Here is a 16376-nt window from a genome sequence, read left to right as displayed (position 1 = left end):
TATGAGTATTTGGGGATGCCGTTTAGGGTGACTAATGCGCCTGCGGTGTTCATGGATTACATGAACAGAATCTTCCACGAGTTTTTGGATAAGTTTGTGGTGGTGTTTATTGACGACATCCTAATTTATTCAAAGACTCAGGAAGAGCACGCTGAGCACTTGAGGATTGTTCTGCAAATTCTGAGGAAGAGACAACTGTTGCGAAATTCTCCAAGTGCGAATTCTGGCAAAGAGATCCAGTTTCTGGGACACGTAGTGTCGAGGGAAGGAATCACGGTAGACCCTGCCAAGGTGGAAGCAGTGGCTGAATGGCCGACGCCGACGAACGTGACTGAGGTTCGCAGCTTTCTAGGACTAACAGGCTATTATAGAAAGTTCATTGAAGGATTTTCTAAGATAGTTTTGGCCTTAATGAAGCTGACCCGCAAGGGAAAAGAGTTCAAGTGGACCAACGGGTGTGAAGCTAGTTTTCCTAGAGTTGAAAATAAGGTTGACTTCAGCACTGGTGTTGGCTCTACCCGACCCGGAGCATAAATTTGATGTGTACTGTGATACGTCCGGGCATGGACTTTGTTGTGTTTTGATGCAAGACGGGCGAGTGGTTGCCTATGTCTCAAGACAGTTACGCTCGCACGAAGTCAACTACCTGACCCATGACTTGGAGTTAGCCACAGTGGTTTTTTCTATTAAAGTATGGAAGCATTACCTGTATGGAGCGAGGTTTGAAGTGTTCAGTGACCACAAGAGTTTGAAGTACCTGTTTGACCAGAGGGAACTAAATATGCGGCAGAGGAGATGGATAGAATTCCTCAAGAACTACAACTTCACATTGTCTTACCACCCTGGCAAGGCAAATGTGGTAGCCGATGCGTTGAGCCAGAAATCATTGCACGTGGCAGTAATGATGGTGAAAGAAATGTAGTTAATTGAGGAATTTTAGGACATGAATTTGGCAATGGAGGTGAGGCCGAGGAGTTTATATCTTAGAGCGACGATGATTCACAACGACTTTCTGGTGTACATCCGAGATGCTCAGCAGGGAGATGTCTTCCTGCAAGACATGATGAGGCAGAAGGATGAGAGAAAGGACTTGGATTTCCACTGTGATGAGAACGGGGTGGTTAAGTTCCGGAATCGAGTGTGCATTCCTCAAGTGGATGAGCTGAGACAGATGGTGCTAGAGGGAGCGCATAAGAGTAGGATGAGTTTTCACCCCAGTGTAACTAAAATGTATCAGAATCTCTGGAAGAGTTTTTGGTGGAATGGAATGAAGAGGGACGTGGCTGAATATGTGGCTAGATGCCTAACTTGCCAGAAGGTGAAGGTAGAACACCAGTGTCCACCTGGGTTGTTACAACCGCTGGAGATCCCTGAGTGGAAATGGGATAGTATTTCCATGAACTTTGTTTCTAGGTTGCCTAAGACCAAGAACAACTATGATGTCATCTGGGTGATAGTGGATCGGTTAACCAAGGCTGCATACTTTCTCCCAATCAACATGAAGTATAAGTTGGAAAGACTTGCAGAGTTATATATGCGGGAGATAGTCAGACTGCATGGAGTGCCAACTAGTGTGTGTCAGATAGAGATCCGAGGTTTACCTCGAGGTTTTGGGAGAGCCTGCAACGGGCGTTAGGGACTAAGTTGAGACTAAGCTCGGCTTATCACCCACAGACTGAGGGTCAGACTGAGCGGACCATCTATTTCCTGGAGGACTTATTAAGGGCTTGTGTACTTGAACAGCTAGGAACTTGGGAAGAGTGCCCGCCGCTGGTAGAATTCACGTACAACAACACGTACCATGCTAGCATTGCAATGACACCGTTTGAGGCCTTGTATGGGCGGAGGTGCAGAACTCTGTTGTGTTGGTATGAAACTGGAGACGCGACTCTGTGTGCTCCAGATATGGTCCAAAGGCAGACTGAGCAGATCAAAATGATCAAAGAGACAATAAAGATTGCCCAGGATCGACAGAAGAGTTACTGTGATAGGAGGTGGAAGCCGTTAGAGTTCCTGGTGGGGGACCATGTGTTTCTGAAGGTCTCACCTGTGACCAGAGTTGGGAGAACTTTGAAATCCCGGAAGCTATCTCCTAAGTTCAATGGACCGTTCGAAGTGCTGAGTAGAATTGGTCCTGCTGCATACCGGATTGCGTTGCCTCCAAACCTCTCGAATCTACATCCGATGTTCCATGTGTCACAGCTTAGGCAATATGTGCTATATCCTTCCCATGTGATTGATCTTGACCCGGTTTAAGTGAGAGAGGACTTGTCGTATGACGTATACCCGGTGAGAATTGCTGATCACCACATTAAACAGCTGAGGGGGAAAGAGATCTCATTGGTGAAGGTAATATAGAGCTCAAGTGATGAGGGAGATGCCACATGGGAAACAGAGAGTAGAATGAGAGAATTGTATCTGGGGTTGTTCTTGTAACTGTATATGTTTGGTTAAATTTCGAGGACAAAATTCCTTAAAGGTGGGGAGAGTTGTAACGCCCCAAATTTTGGTAATATAAATTATCAATATTTATAGTGTGCGAATGAGTATTGGAACGTGCACTCAAGTGTGTAATAATGATGTTTATGTATATTAAGTATATGGATGTGTGTATTTATGTGTGCATGACTGGATTGGGCTAAAAATAGGTTGAGTGCCTAGATGCAAGGCATCCTCGCTATAGTGAGGAGAATTCTTGCCGTAGCGCGAGGGACCTGGGAAGAAAAGGGCGAACTGTTGCCTCCTCGCTGTAGCGAGAGAGTGACAGAGAAGAGTACATTTTTGGGTGCAGTCTCGCTATAGTGAGATTCTGCAGAAACCAGAATGCAATTTCGTCTGAGTTTTTTGCTATGGCGACAAAGGTTGTCGCTGCAGCGAGAGATGCCTCGCTGCAGCGAGAATTTATCGTTGTAGCGAGAGTGTCACGATCAGAGAGGTTTTAAAAGGGAGTTTAGGGATTTGAGATTTATTTCTCACATTCCCTCCCAAATCTCTTCAATCCTCTTGACCTAAAGCCCTATTCCACCGATTAATTGCCTCCAAAGCCGTTCGGGAGCTTGATTGAAGGTTGAATCCATGTGGGAAACGCTTGGAGGTGAGTTTTAATGGTTAGGGTTCCGTTTCTCATCCCCTTTTTCCTGTTTCTCGGTTTCCTTGGGTTCTCATGGAGTTTTTCCATCTGTTTTAGGCCGAAACCTGTGTGGAGAATACTTCCGTTGTAAAATCCGAGTGTGGGTCGTCAATCCAAGGTAAGGGGGACTCTACCCTACTCTTTTTTTTATGTGAAATTTATTGAATATGGAGTTGTGGCTGAGTTAGAAGGTAGAAAACGTGTAGAGAATGAAAGTTGATTGTGAAATGTGATGAGGGCATGCGCCATGACATGTGAATATCGTGTGTGAGGATGAGAGAATATGTATTGGATGGAAATTGTTGTGTACGGTGACGTGTAAATGAATGTAAGCTACGTGCCGTGAACTACTAGTGGATGTAGGCTATATGCCGTGCAATACAAATGAAAATAGGCAAGGTGCCGTGTATTATGGATAATTGTAGGCTATGTGCCGTGTGCTGTGAAATCAATATGGGCCTAGTGCCGTATATTGCGAATGAAATATGGATTGGGTGTCGTGTGAGGCATGAATGTTGCATGCGTGTAATGGGGCGTGTTAACGTCGGTATAATGTGCTGTAATGAGGCGTGCTAACGCCGGTATAATGTACTGTAAATGGGCGTATAACGTCGGTATAATATGCTGTAAATGGGGCGGGTAACGCCGGTATGATATGCTGTGAATGGGCGTGAAACGCCGGTATAATATGTTGTGAATTATGGAATTAAAATGTACTGTGAGATAATGCTGACTGTGATTATACTTGTTTTAATGTATTTTAAATGATTTGGAGGTGAGATTCTATGATTGATTGTTGCGTTTTGGTAGTGTAGGGTACTCACCCTTACGTTTATTTTTCAAGTAATCAAGACGATCAACACCGAACTCGATGAAAGGCGGATGGAACTGCTATAGGACTTAGAACAGTATTTTAAAATTTGTTGTATTTGAATAAGTCCTGTAGTGGTTATTGGATAATAAACTTGTAACCCTTTACTTTATTTTGAAATATTGATGGAACCACGTACTGAAGTGGTATTTAAAAGTGAAAATTTATTATCCAGAATTTGCGAAAATTTATTATTTTGAAATTAAATTTAAGGTGTTACAGAGTGCATGGGCTGGAGGGGTATTTAAGGGGCCTCAGTATTCAGAAACTTCATTTTTTTCACCAGATAGCTTCTCTCTCTCATTCTCTCTTTGTTCTCTCTCCTATTACTCTTAGAAAAAACTTCCTCAAAGCTAAATTCTTTCCCGATCAAAGCGAGATCTTCTATCTCATTGAGATCTAGGTGAGTTCTCAGAGCTCAGTTTTCAGTTTTTACCTTATGTCTTTTCTCTCTTTCTCAAGGGACTTAAATCAGGTTATTTTGAATAGATCTGAACCGTTCAAGCTTTATTCCACACTCAAACGGCCAACCTCTCTCTACAGAACCCACTAGAAACAATATCTTAGAATTCATTCCAGGTTAGAGGAGCTTACCTGATTTAATCTAGTTCATTTAATAGAGATCGTGATGTTTATATCAATTATTTCATTCTAGCTAAGAATAGTGGGTTGTATGAGTTAATTTTGGACTAAAACCAAGAGTCTGTGTAGTTAAGTAGATTTCTCAACTGTCTGATGATTATTTAGAAAACCATGATAAAATATAACATGCTGGAATGCAGTGACATATGAGCCGAGAGTGTTAATATATGCTGGAATATTTAATTAGTATTTTGAGCTACTTAGTTTTCATTGTGTGTTGTATATTGAAATGTTGAGCTTTACTATGAATATAAATATGGCTGAGTTGTTAAAGCTGAAAATGAAAATTTTGCTGTGCTGTAATATGCTGATTTAGCTGTACTACATCACATTTACCACTGTCATCCTAGAGTTGCCTAGGACATTGAGCTGTGCTGTGTCTGGATCCAGATACAGGGATGGGTCGCTCCCAGACCAGAAACAATTCATCTGGATTACTTAGACTGTGAAACTAGATGGAAACTAAACTGTTGTATTTGCATTAGATAGATTGGAATGGGCTAGACATGCTACATTGTTTTAATGAAGCTATGTAATGTGTTGTGTGCTAACTATTATGAGCTGTTTAAAAATTTTTATCTATACTCATTCACATTTCATTAATAAGGTTGTCAGTTATATAAGCTCTCCCTTGCATTTTTGTTATGTTGATATGTGTGCTGAATGATCGTACGTTGGTACGTGAACAAAAGGTACAGGGAATGCGTCTACTTTTCAAGCTAGAAGATCTAGCTGAAGGACAACAAAGTTGGCATTTTGAGAAAATTTTAGTGTTGAATATTTGTGGTTAGTCTAGGTTTTAGTAATAGGTCTAGACTCTTAGGCCATACTTTTCAAATAATGTAATTTATGTTTTAAACAATTGTATTCAATCTTCACTGAGTTAGCATATGTAAGTGTGGAAATTTATGTAAAGACTTTGAATATTGTATATAAATGCCCATGAGGCTTGTTATTTGTATATTTGAATGTTGAAGTTTAGTTTTTAGAAAACTTATACTCTTTTACTGATATATAATGCCTCACAAATTAAATAAATGAATATAAAAAAGGTAAGCGAAAATGCCATTAATTCTCTATAAAAAGAAGTCGTGATAGTCAACAAGCTATTCACCTCATTCAAGAGGTACAACTTCCTTCTCATTCGCTGTTTAAGCTGACACAGGACATTAAGAGTAGTCTTCATCCCATCAAATGTATCAGACTTAGGTATATTTGTAGGGAGGCTGATTCATGTGTTGACAGCCTAGCTAAGGCTAGTTTAGAGGAGTATGTGTACCCCTCAATATTTGAATCAACTCCTCATAGTATTCTCTCCTTTCTTTGTATGGATTCCCTTGGTATAAGGCTCACTAGAAACTCTATAATTTGGTGTTGTTTGGGCTTTTAGCTCCTTTTTTTAGCCAAAAATAAAAATAAAAAAATAATAGTCAGAGTGCATTATCAAGTCTAACTAAACAATCTACAATATTTATTCATAAACAATAAAACAAGAAAAGAAAAAGAAAAATTTCAGAAACTTAGATTAGATAGCAAAAAATCAGAAAAGCAAGAATCACACCAACAAAAAGACCCGGCAGAACAAAAATCATAGACAAAACAAATTAAATCAGTAAAACAAAGTTCATTCAAATTTTAAAAAAAAAAAAACCTAACTTTCAGAATTAAAATTAAAATGAAAACTAAAAAAGAACAACAAACTTTAGAATTGAAATTGAAATAAAAACTTGAAAAGAATAACAATTTTCTTCAAAATCAATGATAGACCCTAAGGTCATCCCTAGTTTTAAGCATTATTTCCTTCTTTTCTATGATTTTGCTGAGTTTTAGCGAACAATCCTTGTTTGATCCAATCATGTCTTTCTTTCAAAGTTTCTATCTCATCCTTCAATCTAATTTCCAATTTAACTTTCGTGGAGAAAGAAGATTTGTTATTTGGAATTAATTATTTCTTCGAGTTTGTCTAACTATTCACTGTTAAAGCCGAACTCTTTTGAAGTCTGTGTCGTTGTCCTAACTTCATCTCATCAGATAAATGCAACGGCTACAATCTTTTTAGAGGAATGTTAATATATTTTATAAATGGAATAGACATATCTTCTTGGAGCTGTTCAACATTGTTGAATGCTGAGAGTTGGAAGAATCAGACCTTGAAGGAATAGACAAAAACTTGACAAAATAACAGGCCAAAAAAACTTGATAAAATAACAAGGCCAGCTAAGAAGTTTTATAATGATTAAGGAGAAATTGAGGTATACACAAATAAAATCACAGTCAAAGAAAATGAATATGTTGTAACAGAATCACAGCAATCAATCACATAGTTTGTTTTTAATTTTTGATTTGTCATGTAATGATAGTTTACAATTGACTTCATTCCACCGAACGGACCTATTAAGCTTGACTATATTTTAAGCAACTATGATATATAAAGAAACCGCTTATAAGCAGCATTCCAAATGGATATGCATCTTAACAAATGTGGCTTACATTGATCCCTTTTTAATCATTATGACTAATGCCTAATTAATAACAATGCCACGCATGTTTTGCTACAGTTATTATTTATACATAATTTATGTATAAATCTATATAAATTAATAATACATATTTTTTATATTTTATTACTTATTAAATAAAATTTTGAAGTGAAAAAATTACTTTAAACAATTCTAAAATTAAAAAAATAGGTATGAACAGTTTAAATTAAAAGATGAAAATTGTACATAAATTAAAAGTACAAGACTAAAAATATAATTAAATCTATTTTTAAAAATAATAATGTATCTTTCTAAAATTATATATATATATATATATATATAATTTATTTTACAATTGATAGGCCATAAATTACTGTATAACTCTTATTTCTTAAAATAATTATATTTAATTATTTAGATATAGATATGAATATGTCAAATTTTTATGATTAATATTTTATTAGCTGTTATTTATTATAAAATGAATTAATACTTTATTGTATTGAAACTCCTTACTTTTTCAACCCATATAAGAAGTTTGGAAAGATGTGCGTTTATAGAAACAATAGACATTATTATGATGTTATATAATAATAATAATAAAAAAGTGGATATCAAGTAAACAAGTAATATTTGTTGTTTATACAAAAATTGTCATCTTGTATTATCTAAGTTTTACATAGGATAAGTTTGACTGACCTAGATTGCTGTCAATCTCTTGCTCCTTTATCCTTCTTAACCTTGATTCCGTTGAGATTTAGTCATCCAAGTTACCAATAGTCATCTCTAGGTTCAACTAATCTTCAAGATATATCTCCTTTGAATTTGAAGTATTCAAATATTTCTTTGATTTTCAAAGAAAGAGAACTATATGACTCTTAACAATCCCAAGTCATGTGAAAGAGAAACATGCCTAAAGATGAAATTTCAAGATGAAATTTGAAGTGAGATGTTGGAATGATGAACTTACGTCTTCTTATGTGGCATTTGCTCCATGCTAGCCTATTTATTTCGCATGCCATTTGATTGGTAACACGAGCCGTGAGGTGCTTTCTTTTCTTTTTCTTTGTCGGGGGTAGCTAAAGATATTTATTTATATTGCTTTGTTGTGTAATTCGTGGACCCTAACTACTATTCTCATGCTCTTCTTATCATTTCAACAAGTTACCCCTACGAGTGCATTCCGGAGAATGCAGCTGCTGCTCCCAATGCTTGTTACGTGAAAGATTCCATTTAGCTTATACATGTTCTTTTTTATTTGGTATACGACAACATTCTTTTCTCAGCAAAAATCTCACTCTAACATATATAGAATTGAACCATCCCTGTTTCATATCATAGTATATAACACTAAATAGACAGAAATTGGATTTTTTTGTCGTATTTAATGACATGAACATCAAGATGTTATATTACAACAACCTTCCAGAGGGAAAGCGGAGGAAATCATTGTAACTAAGAACTCGGGCAGCAAACCGATCCGACTCACTAACTCGTAACTTTCTACTCTCATTCACTAACTTACCCTCTTCCCTATACACTCCCATTCCCACCTTCTCCTTCAGTTCTTTCGCTGAATCCCACAACCTCGATTCACGTGACCCTTCCATCATCACCACAATCTCTTCACACTGCTCCAGCCTCTTCAAACAACAAACCAATTCCACCGCTTCTCCGAACTTGAAACCCCCTAACCTTTCCCTAAACTCACTCACACGAACACACACTTCAATTCCTATCACATCCCAATCGCCACGCGCCAAACTCACTATCTCATCCACCAACCTGTTCCCGTTGTTGCACGCAGGATTGGGTCTCTTGCAAATCCCCTCTACCAAACTCACCAAAGAGTCAAACTCGGTCAACAAATCAGCGTTGGTGAGACCCGAAACTCTCTCCTCTCTGTTGTTTCGAGAGTTGGAGTTTCCGAGGAAGAATCCGAGGATTCTAGAAGTGCAGAGGAGTTGTTCGATGTGCTGGGCGAACCATCGGACCCAGGACGAGAGTTCCCACATCGTGGGGTCGGTGTTGTGTCGGAAATTGGAGAGGTTAAGGTAGTTTCTGCCGCCGGTGTTGGGGTACACGGAGAGTTGGTCTTGAAGGATGAAGCTTCCGTGGTGGATGATGTGGTGGACGGCGATCAGGCACTTGAGGGCCACGGCGGCGTTGTTCGTGCCCTGCAGCCGGTCCATCAGGACTTCCACCGCGGTGGATGCAGTGGCGCGTGAGCCGTTGCCCGAGGATAGGAGCGTGGAGAGATGTCTGAAGGTCGGGGGCGTGAAGGAGTCGTGGCTGGTGGCGCGTAAGAGGGAGAGAGTGGTGCGTTTGGAGAGTAACGCCGCCTTGCTCTGCGATGCCTTGTCCTTGAGTATGCCTATTAGATGTGTGAGTTTTGTCATGTTTTGAAGTGTTGAAATTGAAAGCCAAACACCAAACCGTGAGAGTTTGAGTAGACACAAAATCAACACTTGCTCTCGCCGAAAGTAGAAAGAGAGGGAGTAGTTCTAGTTTGGGAATTAAGATCCAGTTTGTTGCGCAAGTGGGGTATGTATGAATGTGATTTTATTAAATCATTTTGCCTTCTCTACTCCTGCTATAATTAGCTGCATTTTATTTTATTTTTATACACAATTCACATTTGAGCATGTTCACATTAGATTGTTGATACGTTCATAATTCTAGAATATTATACATATACTTGTATAGTTTTTATTTATTCATTTATTTTACTTCTTAATAATTGTGGTCTTCTATCCTTTTAGAAGTATATATAGTCTAATTGTGTCATGAGTTCAAACGAAATAAGACATAAGATATGTGAGAGATGAAAGTGACACGCAGACAAGTTTTTTCTAATTTCTGTAATATTTTAAAATTTTGTAAGCAAAATTACTTTTTCAATAAACAAATTTATTTTTATTAAAAAATTGAAATAAATATTGTTAATGTTGTGTTGCTTCGATAAAAATTAACACCGAAATCTACAATTAACACAATACTTTTTAAATTAACATGTCCCAAATAAAAGAATTTGCTTCCCAGCTTTCTTTCAAAGTATACGTGCTCCTAACTATTGTTTTATTCTTGTCCTTATACATTTTTTTTTTTTTTTAATTTCTCCCATTCCATAGCATGCAACGAATGTGTTTATTGGTAAATCTACTTGCAACATTATATTATGAAGCACAAAACTTAAAAGTCAACGGTAATAAGGATTTTGCATAGCTTTGATAGTAAATTTTTATGCAATCGATGCTGACCTGAAATTTGTATTGTCTGGATTGCAGATAAAAAAAATGTAAAGGGAAAATATTAACGGTTTGACCAGTAGCTTCTTCTAAAACTGATATAGTAATCGTAGACTGGTAAACGGACCGGGTGTTTGTTGTTTTCCATTTTGCCGAGTCAAAATCAATTTTAAAATAAAAATCAACGATAAAAAGAATTACGCAGAAGATCAATGTTAACAATTATTTTTTAAAACACATTTTTTACTATTTTTTATGATTGGTCAACTTTTTAAAAATTAAAATAATCTTAAGAAAATGTGTTATGAATCTACATATATCGTATTCACAATTTTTAATACAAGTTGAGTGACAGAGACGATTGTTTGAATCAAATTAAATTTTAAAGGCAGGTTCTAGAAGAATACTAACAATTAATAGTCCACGTGCTATTGATATAACTTTAAAAGTGTTCGTCTATTGAACTGGATTAGTTTGAATGAAAAAGAAATTTAATGTTTTAACATTTTTTTATCATTCAATTAATTTAATTATAAATTTAAAATTTACTTAAGTTAAATTCAATTGAATTGTATCACTCGTTATTTTAGACTGGATGAGTCGTTAGGTCTTTATTTTATTTTTTAAAGAAAAATAAATAAAAATAATATATAATAAGTAATTAAAAATTAATTCAAAATATCAACATGTTTATCTCATAAATTAATCAAATCTTATAAATTTAAAATTAAATATACCTTACCCAAACAAAAATAAACAAACGCCACATGCAACTAAGTAATTTTTTTAAAGTCATAGCTTTCTTTTCTTTGATTTGATTTGCTATGTGACTTTGTTAAGAAGATCTTATTTTATATCTTATACTTATTTTTATTGATTTTTCCATATAAAACACAATAGTTATATTATAGGTAAAAATACAAAAAAAAACAAATTTAATATTAATTTGAAACTAATAAAAATATTAAAATAATAAGATGCAATTCAAAAATAGGATAATTAATTTAAAAAAATAAATTGATAGTTTTTTTATAATTATTTATTATATAAATATGAGAAATATGTTGAGTCTATAGATAAAATTATGTTAGCAAAAGTTCGATTTAATTTAAATTGATCTAGCTTTTAAAATTGAATTTAAAAAGTAAGCAAATATAGTAAAACAAATTCAATTTCTTATGAAATTTTTGAAGATCTCATGAAATTAAGACATTTAATTGAATGTTTAAATCGTTGTCTAGTGATATATATGAACATAAATACATAATCGACCGAAAGGTTTGTTGGATGAAGGCGACGACACGGTGGACTAATTTGAGTTCATAAAAGCAAGTATGCATCTGTTACTATATGTTTAATTTCTCTTTTAAAAAGAGTTTTTAATTTTTTTTAAATATAATATAAATTTATATTGTATTTAAAAAAATTAAAAACTCTTTTAAAAATAGAAAACAAACATATTAAATTACCTATATGTTTTTCTTTTGCTTGATCAATTCTTTTATCTTGCATTTTCAATTCTTTCTAGACACAGTTTGCTCTTAAGTTGAGAGTCATTTCATGGGTCAATTTCATAACTGAATTAATCTCGTTTAATAGTAAAGATGAAAATAAGTTAGGTTAGACTAAATTTTATTCTAAATAAATTGTAACATAATTATTAGGCTTGAGCTTGAACTGTTACTTATTAAAAATTTTATTTTCAGTCTAACCTAACCTATTTAGATAGTCTAGCCTGACATGAAACCTATTAAAAAAGTTTGCTAGAAAACAAATATTTTAATATTAATGAAAATATAAATATTTTATTATTAAATTAGTTTACATATTTTTTTAATTTTCATTTATGTTATTGATAATTATTAAATAATTATAATAATTTTTAAAATATTATTTGAGCATTAATTATAAATGTTTTATATTAAAAAAATTATTTTTATTTTTCTTGATTTTTTTTTAAAAAATTATTAAAGTATTGAAGATTTTAGTTTTTTTAGGATCATATTTTATTTGTTTAAAAGCATCGTATAGTTAATAAATAAAGTCATAATGAACATATAAAATTAATCATAAAAAATAACATTTACACAATTTTTTAAATTAGCTAAAAGAAAATTAATATATTTTAAAAAATAAATAAATTTAACTTTAATATAATATATATAATAAGCGACCTAACTTTTTTTATCTCTGCTCAGCAGAGATAAGTAACTATTGTGTCTGTTGGAGTAAGAACCACTCTTTCTTTGTTGGTAAATATCATCCACACGAGGAACAAATGTTACCAAACTCTCTAGAATAGCTATGGGATACTTGAAGAAGACAAGTTTTTAGTTCATTATTTATCAAATAAAAATAAAATATTTAAGAGTAAATTTAGATGAAAATATAATTTTATTTTGTTATAAAGAGCATCATAAATATTTAAAATAACATATAATTTATGATATAATATCTCGTAAATGAGTCCATTAAAAATGAGTTCAATGAAATTTAAAGGTAAGTTAATATTGTATTAGTAAGCGAAAGATTGAAGATGATTGAAAGTGTCCTTAAAAAATACCTTAAATGTTTTTGTTGATATTTTTACCAAATAACAATACAGAGTAAATTACACATCTAATATAATGACATTAATTGGTTAATTATATAGGCTTGGATGTGAGTGGTACAAAACTAGGCTAATATAGTATGTATTTGCTTACACGTTCGTTTCCACCGTACATACGTTTTTTACATAAAAGCTACTTTTTGTAGTTTTAAAATTATGTACATATGACCTGTGTAACCAAACATGTTTGTAATAAATTCCCATAGGACTAGTCAACGTGACACAACTACGAAAGATTATGAACCCTGCAATGTACACTTAACTCTTCTTAACTATGATTTTCTTGTATAGAGGTGTTTGGAACATTAAATATATAGACATACACACACAACTTAATGGGGCTTGAAGTAAGGGCTTGGCCCAAATTGATATCCAGCAGCTAAAAGGTCAACAATGTTATATATAGGAAGTTTTAGGCCTTGTTGGTTTACCCAATTTCAATTTATTTTATCTAACCCTCATGAGGACGTACTACTCGAGTTATTAATGTACTATACTTTGTATGAATTAATGTACTATGCTTCAAAAAGAATATTTTCAGTTCTCTTTGTGGTCCAGTCAAGATTATTAAAAAACTATAAAATTAAAAATTAATTTATTCTATATTTTTAGAACCTATTTTGAAAAGCTTTTATTAAAAAGAAAAAATTATAACTGCTTACTAAAATTAAAGTACTTTATACTTATAACTATTTAGGAACAAATTATTTTTTGTAAATTTAAAAAAAAAAATACTTGTACGTATTATAAAAATTACCTTTTTCAAAAACTAAAAAAAATCAGGTTCACTGTGCCATAAATACTGAGTTAACATTAGTTTCACGTGGGTTATGCGCGTAAAACTATGGGATTAGACTTAAGCAACTTAGTTAATCTCTTGTAGAAGTGAGATAAGCCTTTTCTCTCGCCCCTCCTTTTACTATGTTGTGTAGAACATCGTAGAATAGAAGCAGCTTATTTCCTCTTTTTTTTTTTTTAATACATATTCTCTCTCTCGTCTACACAAAGAAAGACCGGTAATTTTGTATATTATTTTTTTTCATATGGTTGGATTTCTCACCATTATCGATCTTAAATGGGTAACCAAACCGTAATTTTTAATTTAATCATGTTGCTATGTGTATTTAGGATTAGAATATAATTTGAAAACTTTATCTTTTGTATGTAGATTCTTGTATCTAAATGTTTACATTTACCGTAAATGAAAATTAAATTTTGATAAATTCTTCTGATCCTCGCAAAATAAAATAAAAAAAAGGAAAAACCGATCCGTTTCTAAAAAAAGCCGGAGATGCATAAAAAAATGGAAAAAAAAAAAAGAAGGTTTTTTCTAGTGGACATTTTTTCAGTAACAAATATATAAATGAAAGGAAAGGAAAGGCGAGGACAAGAGTGGAGCAACCAGGCTAGAAAGGTAAACATCCACAATTTTTTAGCCTCCACACAACACGCTTTGCCCCCAAGTTCATCTCACATGGTTTATGCAAAATAATACATGAAAATAGGATTTAGTGCTAGTTTGTGGGTCTGCTATAATAAGTCCGACATATCGTTTTTTCTCTTTTATTTTGTTGAAGCAGGTCACATATTTGAGGAAAGCATGAAAAAAGATGCTCGTGTGTGTATATATATTAAACATTTTTTAATGTATATTTAAGGGAATTCAATAAAAAATTATTAATAATAAATTTTTATTATAACTATAGTTTTTCTATGGTCCAAAATCTAGTGGCCTAACGATTGAATGATAATGAATTAATGGGTTATGGCGGTACGGAAATCTCTATCCCAAATTTTCTGCCCTTTTCAATGGCTGAAATCAAAATTAATCACGCCAAAACAATGGAAATCGAGAAGACACCTAATTATTTGCATATATATTAGTTATTTTCAGCTATGGCTGCTCCAGCTTGCTACAGGTACTGGTGTCCACAAATGAAAGAAAGGCCTCAACGAATAAAGAAGGGAGATAAAGCAGCAAATTAAGAACTATATCTCTGGAAGCGTGTGCATTAGTTGTTTCAGATCCAGAAACGGGGTTACATTAGATATTCTTGTTGGTTGGCCAGCCAAAAATATTGAACCTGATTGGCTAATTTCTCACTAATCGACACATGTCTTTGTGATCCGTGAATTTGCGGATTTCTTTCGAACAAGTGTGCATGAGGTCAACCGTTCAATATTAAAAAAATGAAAAACCATAAAGAGCAGCATTTTTATCTAATTTCATATTCCAATTGGTTTTCATATATTATACTAAAGTTTTAATTTTTGTCCCATAAAAACTCATTCAAACAAGCACTTACCATTCATGTTTTTAAAGGTAAGTACTTGGTGTACATTACATAATCTTAATTTATAGTATTTAAACAAATCCTAAACCAAACGCAAGACCTACAATACAACCACCAAGTTAAAGGAAGTAATTATAACAACACGGAGACTGGCATGACTACAGTGGAGTGCCACAAACAAGTTAGGTCATGGAGGCTGCTACGTTCTCTCATGCAACTACTAATCCCCACGTGCAACTGCGCCACCATTATAGAAAACCAAGATGCAATACAAAAGGAGTGCCTCCAAAACACCACTAAGTGCTCATCACCCATTATCACAGGCACAATATTCGGGTACCGAAGAGCAAACGTGAGTTTCTGCATTCAATCAAACGCCAACTCCACCAACCCAATTCTCCTCCTAGAACTAGCAGTTCCGACAACCATCTTAGCAAAGGAAATGAGAGAAGGAACGCTTAGAATCGCGTTAGAGAGTAATAGTGGTTGTGGCAACACTCTTTTGTCCACGCCTTTGTGGACTATGTATTGCAATGGGAAGAGAGTGGGGTATGCTCTGAAGCGAAGGCCATCGAATACCGATTTTGAAGCGCTGAGGTTGATGCGTTCGGTTGTTGTGGGAACTGGTGTAATGAACTTGAAGGATTTCGTGAATAAAGATGATCAACTTATGTACCTTAGAGCCCACTTTAAGAGGGTTCGCGCCTCATCCAACTGTGAATCTTTCCATTTGATTAATCCAGATGGAGACATAGATCAAGAACTTAGTATTTTCTTTATTAGGTGAAGGTGATTATTATTATTTTTTTATTTGTTTCTTTTTTCATCACTTCCCTTAGCTTTCTGAGCTGTGCTTAATCATTATGGTCAACCAGACCAGAGCTAGCATATTAGCTACCATGGCTTTATCCTTCGAACTCTTTCGTTTTTGTTTGTTATTTTCATTTTTCTCTCACGAAACTGCTTAGTAGGATATCATGGTCAGATTGTCATACTTTCCGAGGAGAACGTTAAGTTGGTAGGCTTTTATTTTTCAGAGCCGTTCTCTATTGAAATTATTAACTACTTAGTTTTGCTTCGGTTTATTTGGATCCGTTTTG

At 34.2% G+C, this 16376-nt stretch overlaps 2 protein-coding genes across 2 annotated transcripts; one reads left to right on the top strand and one right to left on the bottom strand.

Annotated features, from left to right (window-relative positions):
• Window positions 1-8535: 8535 nt before the first annotated feature.
• LOC113873326 (putative clathrin assembly protein At4g40080) lies at window positions 8536-9701 on the bottom strand. Its single transcript, XM_027511397.1, has one exon. It carries the CDS (start codon window positions 9520-9522, stop codon window positions 8536-8538), a length of 987 nt encoding a protein of 328 aa, XP_027367198.1. The 5' UTR covers window positions 9523-9701.
• Window positions 9702-15430: 5729 nt separating this feature from the next.
• LOC113871578 (protein MIZU-KUSSEI 1-like) lies at window positions 15431-16063 on the top strand. Its single transcript, XM_027508669.1, has one exon. The coding sequence runs from the start codon at window positions 15431-15433 to the stop codon at window positions 16061-16063; it is 633 nt and encodes a 210-aa protein (XP_027364470.1).
• Window positions 16064-16376: the final 313 nt, after the last annotated feature.

The sequence above is a fragment of the Abrus precatorius genome, unplaced genomic scaffold (genome assembly GCF_003935025.1).
Source record: "Abrus precatorius isolate BTA unplaced genomic scaffold, Abrus_2018 Scaffold7, whole genome shotgun sequence".
NCBI classification, from domain to species: domain Eukaryota; kingdom Viridiplantae; phylum Streptophyta; class Magnoliopsida; order Fabales; family Fabaceae; genus Abrus; species Abrus precatorius.
The sequence above is the reverse complement of the archived record's forward strand: the minus strand, read 5'-3'. Positions and strand labels throughout refer to the sequence as shown.